The sequence below is a fragment of the Gavialis gangeticus genome, unplaced genomic scaffold (assembly GCF_001723915.1).
Source record: "Gavialis gangeticus isolate Ggan-Ray unplaced genomic scaffold, GavGan_comp1, whole genome shotgun sequence".
NCBI classification, from domain to species: domain Eukaryota; kingdom Metazoa; phylum Chordata; order Crocodylia; family Gavialidae; genus Gavialis; species Gavialis gangeticus.
This window is the reverse complement of record NW_017729032.1, coordinates 220,045,088-220,054,087: the sequence shown is the minus strand read 5'-3', so window position 1 is coordinate 220,054,087 and position 9,000 is coordinate 220,045,088. Positions and strand designations below refer to the sequence as shown.

The 9,000-nt window shown below is 44.7% G+C and overlaps 1 protein-coding gene across 4 annotated transcripts in view; it reads left to right on the top strand.

Annotated features, from left to right (window-relative positions):
* MAP3K7CL (MAP3K7 C-terminal like) overlaps positions 1 to 9,000 on the top strand; it is a 68,661-nt gene that overhangs the window by 43,117 nt on the left and 16,544 nt on the right. For 3 of the 4 annotated variants that reach the window (XM_019525589.1, XM_019525588.1, XM_019525590.1), the window contains one exon: positions 4,379 to 4,494. In XM_019525589.1, coding sequence (XP_019381134.1) covers positions 4,379 to 4,494 — 116 coding nt within the window. Of the gene's footprint in view, positions 1 to 2,862; positions 2,973 to 4,378; positions 4,495 to 9,000 lie in introns of those variants that run through there. The other variant, XM_019525592.1, reaches the window with a different exon arrangement.

Below are 9,000 nucleotides of genomic sequence, written 5' to 3'. Positions count from 1 at the left end.
ATACCCACAGCCCCCAATACACAACCCCCCCCCAGCACTGAGGCAGCATGCTGGGGAGCAAGGGAAGAGGGCAGCCATAGAAACACTTTGGCTGGGTTCCAGAGTGTCTACTTGGAGGACCCAGCCTCCAGTTGCTTCAGGGCACATTCCAGGAGTGTGCCTTGTGCTGCTTTTTTTCAGTCAGGGTTTTTTTTTGATACTAGGATTTCCCAGTATCAATTTTTTTGGTCCCAGTGTGCCTCTTGTAGCATCTCAAACTGCTTTGAGATGCCACAACAGGCACGCATGCGCTCATCTGGACACATCCATAGATATGGTATGGCATGTTTTGGTACAGTGCTGCCTGGTGCTATAATTGAACACTCTGGACCTACCCCACAGAGTTTCATTCTAGAGTCCTCTCCCAGGAGCTTCCTACAGACAGACTTAAACCAAGAGGATACATGTCCTCACAGAGGTGCCTGTGGACGCTCAGTCATGGGACAATCTGTTCTAGTACGTGGATGTGCATTGCCTTTTTCTATATTCTGCGCAAAGCTTGTGGCATCCCAAAGGAGGTATAGAGAGGCTTTAGAGCTTGTAGCAAATTAGGTACAGATGGCCAGACAAGCAGCAGCACCTGAAGTGTGACTTTAATGCTAGATTTGTGAACCATTCAGAGAGGCTGTGAGCACATATTTTGCCAGCATAGGGAAGTGGGGATGGATGATATGGAGTCCTGAAATAAGCAGGATTGAATGTTGGCAGTTGTTGCCTTTAAATATATCTTTCTTTTGGCAGGAGCCTTTTTGCCTGTGTAGATATACTTTTAATATATGTTGCCTTTTAAATGGATGAAGGAGGTTATGGGGAAATAAAGAGTTGCTATATTGAGAATAAACTGACGTATGCTTGTTGGACTTGTAGCATAGAGCTAAATTCTGCAAATTGACTTTATGCAGTCACTGGAGTACACTGAGGATAATGAGTAGTGACAGAAAAATAACAAACCATTACAAAGTATAATAGTGTATAGACTTTCAAACTAAGAAATACATGTCCTGAGCATCCCCATTCCTTTTTTTTTTTCCCCCATTTTTTTTTTCTGGGAGGGTTGAGGTATGATGGAGACACATTGTTGGAGGCATCTGAAACAGTGTGTTCAATTCATGTCCATTTCATGATCAAGAAAGATGAATTAAAGTGGGGAACATTATTCCTCCTGCTTCTCCTGTGCCTATGGAAGAACAGTTTTGTTATAAGATAATACTTATGCAAGGATTTCATAAGGAACTTGTAGGAGAATAATAAGGGAAATTTTAGAAGTGTTCTGCTTCATCTTTCATTGAAATGTCAATTTTTCAAAAAATATCAACACCCAGTAAGCTTTTCAAACAGAAAAACAACCGAAAAAATTGTTGAGCTTTCCAAAAATTCTAAACCATCTCTAGTTTTATGCATTAAATACAACAGCAGAATGAGATAGGACAATGGAAAATTGGCCTGACACAAGGACCAGAAGAGAAATATCCCTTACAAAATGTACTATACTGCTATAAAATTCTCCCAAATATGACATCTGTATTTCAGTATGGAGTGGCTGGATGCAAAGTGAGAAGCAAATAACAAACAAAAATTTTTAAAAAGAGAGAAATGGTTCTAATCTTGTATTAATATGGGGGAGGGGAGGTAGATGAGATAAGAACTCTTCTCCATCTCTGTCTTCTGTGGAACCTCAGCTGTAATAATAGTTTCAATTGTTTCTCTCTAAGAAGTTCTCAGATGGTAGACTCAGAGCAGACCCTATGTCATAAGGGACTTTCTGCAAATATCAAACCTTGGACATTTGTATCCACCAGAAGAGACTCCCTTAGAATTGAAAGAATGGGTGCAAAGGGACAGGATCTGGATGTTGCCTCTTGGTTCTAAGGACTCAAAAGAGTGTTGTGTTTGTATTGCATTTCATTCTACAATCTCCTGTGTGTGAGGCTTACAAATAGTAGATTTTTTACGAGGTGTTTCAAATTTTTGTTCATTTATTTTGCATGGTTAACTTAAAATGTCATTTTAGGAAAAAAGATGCCCTGGACAGGGAACAATTAGGGGAGGGAGTTGAGTCAGCAGCTGGTTCTAAGCGAGAAATAGATATGAAGTCTCAGCATGACCAGATAATTTTTAGCTCTCCAAATATATCTTTTGCGTGGGAAGCTGGGGTAGAGAAAGTGCTGTTTTAATTCTTAAACTGGTTTAAACTATCTAGATTTGAGGAAGATAAACTGGAAAGAAAAGCACCTGAGTATCTTCTTTTTCAGGCTTATTGGTTAGGGGCTTTCCCACAGAATACTTCTCAAAGAGTGCTTTGAGGAACCTGCAGTGTACTGCTTATTCTGGTGGATGCCAGAGATGCTACTTTGGCTCTCCCTCACATTGTTGGAATAGAGGTCTGCATTGTTTATATTTTGACTTGTTAAATTTATGCAGATTATTTGGGTGGAGACATGGATGGTGCTATGGCTCACCCACGCTGAAATGCAGTTAAGATCCCTTTCCCAGGAACCATCATCACTGAGGAATGGGGAGCTCATTCTCCAAGGCCTTGACCTCTCCTGTGTTCCAAGCTGTGTCCTGAAAACAACTTGGCCACAGCATTATGAGAGGTGTCCTAATTTAATCACAAAGAATCCCACGTTATATTGGGAATGGATACATGTTCATCGATATTTCTGTAAGGCTGCCTAACACAATGCATTCCGAATGCCCGTGGCACAGGAAGCATTTTTGTGCTGAAAGAGGCTGACACCAGCTGTTAAATACAATCACTTTTGTCCTCTCTCTATAAATAGATTTAAACAAAATTGCACTTTGTGACCATAGCAAAGGATTGCACAACCAGAAAGAGGAAAAGTCCCAAGTGCTAGTTCTGTCCCAATCTTGTCATAGTCACTGAAAGTATATTATGTTCAAGCAGAAGACTCAAAACAGAGCTGTGCAAGGTAAAGATTGCTTGATTTTGATTTCAGGGGTTCTTTACTGGGGAGCAGAAAATTTTTTTGTTGGTGGCCATGCTATATAGAGTTCCTTTATACGCAGTTGATTCATGACTACTAATTTTAACATGTTATGTATGAAAGCACTTTTGTATTTCATATGGAAGTATTACTCAGCTGTAAGGTCAAAAAACAACAAAAAAACCCAGACAACTAACACAACCATGCTCTCAAGACATTAAATGTAAGTAATTTGAGGAATCTCAGGATGGAGCATTTTTGGCTATGGCTATGGCTACTATGGCTTTCCAAAGTTTACATTTGTTTCAACAACTTGCTATATTCATTTAAGGCCTGTGAAGTCAGCAACTAAACTTTCCCTGTCTTCGCAGTAAGCACAAGGTTCCCAGTGTCTGGATACTCTCAAAATGCTTTAATTGTCTTCTTACTTTTGCAGCTCTACAAGACATCCCACTACAGGAAATAAAAACATTTTACAAATGCTAGTGAATTAACCTTCATATGACTCTATGGGCCAATCAAGATTTCGAAAAGGAGGGTGCAGATGATGTGGTGCAACATCCCATAAAACACAACAAACATTTTTCTCCAGTTAAAAAGAAAATATACGCTTTACAAATATGCTAGGGGCATCAGGATATATATTATTTAGTTTAAGATCAAAGCAAAAACAAATATAACCTCATTGGAATGTGCACTCATTTTTCTATGTTATATATAAAGTACATAAAGCAAAACAAACTGGGCAAAAATAATCAAAATATATTGTTTCATTAGTCCTGTAGCCATTTAGAATTGGGGCTGGAAGGGACCCCAGGAGGTCATTTTGTCTAACCTCCAGCTCAAGACAGGATCAGTCCTTTCTAAACTATCCCAGATGAATGTTTGTCTAACCTGCACTTAAAAGCTTCCAGTGATGGAAATTCCACAGCCTCTCAGTAATCTGTTTCAGTGCTTAACCACCTAGAGTTTGAAAGGTCTTCTTAATATCTACCCTAAGATTTCCTTGGTGCAATTTAAGCCCATTCTTCTTATCATGTCCCCAGAAGATATGGAGAACAAGCGATTCCATCCTTTTTGCGATGTAACACAGATATCACTTTCAGTTTGAAAAGATGGCAAGAGAAATTATGAAAATACTTAAAAGATCCCAAAGGTGTGCATCTACATTTGATAAATGAGAAGTTTTCCTTAGTGTGAAAAGTCTTCATTAAGAACAATGGGTCTGGTCCTACAGTTCTTATGATTCAACAGACATTTTCCCTTAGTAAAGACAACAGGAATCAAACCACTAATTGCATCACGATTTTTAAACAGCCAAGATTTTATCAGTAATATTTCTTTCACAGGCAGAAGCATTTGATTATTTTTTTCTTCTTCTGTTTATGAAGCCCCTGCCACCTTGCCATGACTCTAAGGAATCTATGCAGGTGTATAAACAGCACTGCAAAATAGCAGAAGAGTACCATGAAGTCAAAAAGGAAATTGCACTGCTGGAAGAAAGAAAGTAAGTAACTTTTCCCAAATATTTACAGGTTATGCATTCAAAGGAAAAGAAATGTAATTTTCATGAGAAAACAATTTCAAGTTAATGCAAAATCCCTCAGATGACTGTTTCTGTAGGTTAGTAAAAGAAATGTGGACATTGCTGTGAAAACTAGGTATTAAAAGCACTTTTGTTTGAATTATGAGACTATAGGAGAAAAATCCGAGTAAAGAAGTTACAATTTCAAGCCTTTCTCTTTAAAGCTTCTCCTAATCTAGGTCTGAAGATCTCCAGTGAACTTTTCTGGTTTATTTCCTTACTTGACAGTTATGACTAAACAGAGCATCCAGCCCTCACTACCTAGGTTTGGCCTAGACACTCCAAGCAGCCTAGGATGAGGTTGGGGCTCTCACAGTCCTGGGCCCTCACTTGTGAAACTTTTCACTGAAGAACATCCAGCCAAGTTCTTCCTGATCAGATACACTATGGGCCTATGAGTAAAGCTATGCACTCAGAAGCTTTAGTTAAACAGGTGCACTCCCCCTCTAAATTCATATTTCAGGTTTAAGAATAGAGGGGCAGTTTAGCTGAAATAAGCATCTACATGTTTTTAGACCTTCCTAGCTTATACTGTTTTTAGTCTATACAGCAACTGTGTGAAGCCTCTTACTCTGGTTTAATCTACTTGGTTTAAAAACTCACCCTAACTGGCAGCTATAGCTACAAGCTGAGTCCCTTTGAAAGTACACTGGGAGGAAGAAATATTGCCCTTTATGGAATTGTGAAGGACATCATTTGTTCTTTATGAGTCATTTTTCCATATATTTATTATTTTGAAATAAATTGGTGCATACATATTGAGGCAGGGAGGAGATGAGCATTAGAACTGGTCATGATTGGAACTCTGAGGGTCAGCATATGATAATCATCAGGACAGAAACACAATCAAACCCTGAAGGTAGAGGAGAACAGACCAAAGGCACTGAACCCAGCCAAACTCTCAGAGAATGCAAAGATTGTTTTGAGGCCCTAAACTTGTGACCGGCAGATTCTCAGACACATCCTGCCCCCAGTGTGCAACCACAAATATGCTTATATTAAAAAAAGATAAGCATACTTGAATGGATGCCTGTGGATAGTAACAAGAGGTTAGGAATATCACTTCAGCCACTAGTTGTGAAAATTTGGCACAAAAATTGAATGGAGTTGACTTACTGTAAAGATATAAAACAGGGGTAGCTTGTTGCTGAATTTTTTATGCTAGTGTCAGTATAACATCCATATTAAAATTAAGCCAAGCAACAATCAAGATAGGGAAGGAGACAGACAACCTAGAGTAATGGCAAAACAAGTTTGGGACTACTTAGAGAAGCTAGGTGCTTTCAAGTTAGCGGGTCCAGATGGGATGCAGTCTTTGGAGCTGTTGGCTATCCTCTTTGATAACTTGTGGAGGTCAGGAGAGGTCCTAGAAAACTGGAAGAAAACAAACATAGAGACAAACATAGAGATGTCTTTAAGAAGGGGAAGAAGGAAGATCCAGGGGACTACAGCCCAGTCAGCCTGGCCTCTATACCTGGAAAAATCTTGGAGCAGGTTTCAAGGAATCTATTGTGAAGAACCTAGGAGAGAGGTGACCAGGAACACCCAGCATGGATTCACCAAGAGCCAGGCATGCCTTACCAACCTGATTTCCCTCTGTGGTAAAGTGACAGGATCTGTGGATGGGGGGACAGTGGTGGATGTAACATACCTTGACTTTAACAAGGCTTTTGACAATGTCTCTCATAAAGTCTCATTAAGAAGCTAAAGAAATACAGACTAGATGAAAGTATTGTAGGATGAATATGTAACTGGTTAGATCATCATACTCTGCGGACATGTCTACATGAGACACTTAACTGTACAGTAGCATAGTTTACTAAGCATTAATCGCACACATCTACATGTACGCACAGCTACTGCACAGTAAGTGATGCCAATCACAAGTAAATTTGCTCGTAATTAATTACTGCACAGTAATGCATGTGTAGATGCCAACCAGGAGCAAATCTGCTTTTGGTCAGCCCTGCCACTTGGAGGCCTGCCCCAGAGCCTTTATGGCAGTCCCTATCTCAGGCCTTTTAAAAGCATGCAGGCATTTTGAGCCCTGAGGCACACAAGCAGGAAGCCTGAAGGCACTTCAGGCCCATGTGTTCCCCTGGGTAGGCTGCAGCCTAGCTGTGCCAGCCTGCCTGCACCCTGCCGCCACTGCCTGGCACTGCAGTGCCATGCAGCTGCCAGGTTCACAACATCCAGACCTGCAGCATGTTGTAGGTTACTGCAGGCTGCTGCCAGGCCTGCCAGCACCCAGTCCCAGCTACAGGCCGCCTAAGCGAGCTCCAGCTGCCTGTAGTCCACCCTCAGCAGCCTGCCCTGAACCTGCACGTGCGGTGGGGCATTGTCTCAGCCATCCAGCTGGTCCATGAAGGACACTGGTGACCTCGTGGTGCTGTGGGGTGAGGCAGAGGTGCAGTACCAGTTCATACAGGGTGTGTGCTCCAACACCCATGTCTCTGAGGGGCTGTCAGGCTGGATGTGGGAGCGCAGGCATGAGTGGTCAGTGTGGCAGTGCCACATGAAGGTTAAGGCCTCGCAGGCACAGTTGGCCACCATGACCAACCACAATTGTTGGTCAGGGAGTGCCTGCAAGTCTATGCCCTATATCTGGCAACCATCCTTGTGCCCTGGGACCCATGCCACAGCCATGCTATCTACAGCAGCATGGGCAGCCTGCCTGAGCCCCCACCCCGGCCTACCACCCACAGTGACACATCACTGGGGGAGGGCTCTTTCGGCTTGCAGCAGCCTATCCTGCTAAGCTCCCTGCCTGCAGCCTCCACCAGCAGCTTGGGGAGCCTGGGCCAGTGTCTGCCTTGACAGCTGCACATCTTCAGCCCCAGCCATGTCACTACCAGCTGCCAGCAGCACCCTCCCCAGGGGGCGGCCCAGCTGGGTGCCTACATACTGCGCCCTGCTGTCTGAGGACACTGCCTGGAGCTGCACATCATCATCACCAGTCAGGACAGAGCGGAGCTGCTGGCCAAGCCAGCCCTGGCTACGTGGTAAGTCCTGCACTGGGGGGAATCCCCGACCTGGCCTTGACTCCTGTCCCTGCCCTGCTCCCCACCCAGCCCACATACACTCCCTTAGCCCTGGGATTCCCCTCCACAGCATGCAGGGAGGCAGGAAACAGTGCAAAACTTTATTGAGGTTGCAGCTAGGTGGCCATGGGCCTCTCACACACTGAGAAATTTGTTGATGCTGTTGGCAATGTCCTTCTTGGCTGTGGGAGGGGGCAGGGATGTGTAGCATAGCCACAAGTAACCCTCCAGGAGGCTAAAGTCGGTATAAGGTGGCAGAGGTTGTGGGGCAGCCCAAGCTTGACCCCCACACCATCATAACTCATAGTACTGTATCAGGTGAGGACCATCAGCAGCAGGGTGTAGTGGATTGGGCACCCCTCAGTCCACACAAACAGCTCATGGCGCATTGCCCAGGGCACATGCAGCAGGGGCATGCTCAGCATGCAGCAAGGGTTTGGTGGGGGCCTTGGTAGGGCATCTCCCTGGAGAGGCCCCCTGAGAGGATGGTGGGGGCACAGGCAGCTACCCGTCCCAGTCATCTGGGAGCCCCGCACCTCTTGAGCCCAGGCACCAGGGGCTGGGTGGCAGCACAGAGAGTGGTTGGCTTGTAAGAGAAAAGGGGGGAGCAGAACCTGGAGGCTTGGCAGCAGGTGCAGGAAGCCTGTCCTGTTCTGGCCTGGGAACAGGGCAGGGGAGGCAAGCTGCTTCCAGGCAGCACCTAGCGACCTACCTGCCCCTGGGGAACAAGTGGGAACATCTGAGCCCAGGCCTGCCAGGCTGAATTATAATGGCCCTGGTTGCTCGGGGATGCAGGAGGGCAGTCAGGAAGACCAAGGCAGAGATGGAACTGGAACTAGCTTCCAGATCAAGGACAACAAGAAGTCCTTTTTTAAATACATAGGGGGCAAAAAGAAGGTTCCGGGTAATGTGGGGCCCCTGCAGGACACGCTAGGAAATTTGGTCATTACACCAGACAACAAAGCCAACATATTTAACGATTTCTTTGCCTCCATTTTCCTGAGCAGGGACCAAATCAGCCCCCCCACTGGGCCCCCCTCAGGCCGCAGGGGAGGCACACCTAGGCCAAGGGTCAGTGAGGATCTAGTTAGGAAACTTGTGGAGGGACTGGATGTATTTAAATCAGCTGGTCCGGACAATCTCCACCCCAGAGTGCTGAGGGAATTAGTTGAGGTCATTGCGGGACCCCTGGCACGGCTTTACGAGCACTCGTGGTGCTCTGATGTGGTGCCAGAGGACTGGAAGAGGACGAGTGTGGTTCCCATCTTCAAAAAGAGGAGGAAGGAGGACCTGGGAAACTATAGGCCAATTAGTCTTACCTCAATCCTGGGCAAGCTTTTTGAGAGAATTATTCTGGCGCATATCCACGAGGAGCCAGCAGGGGAGG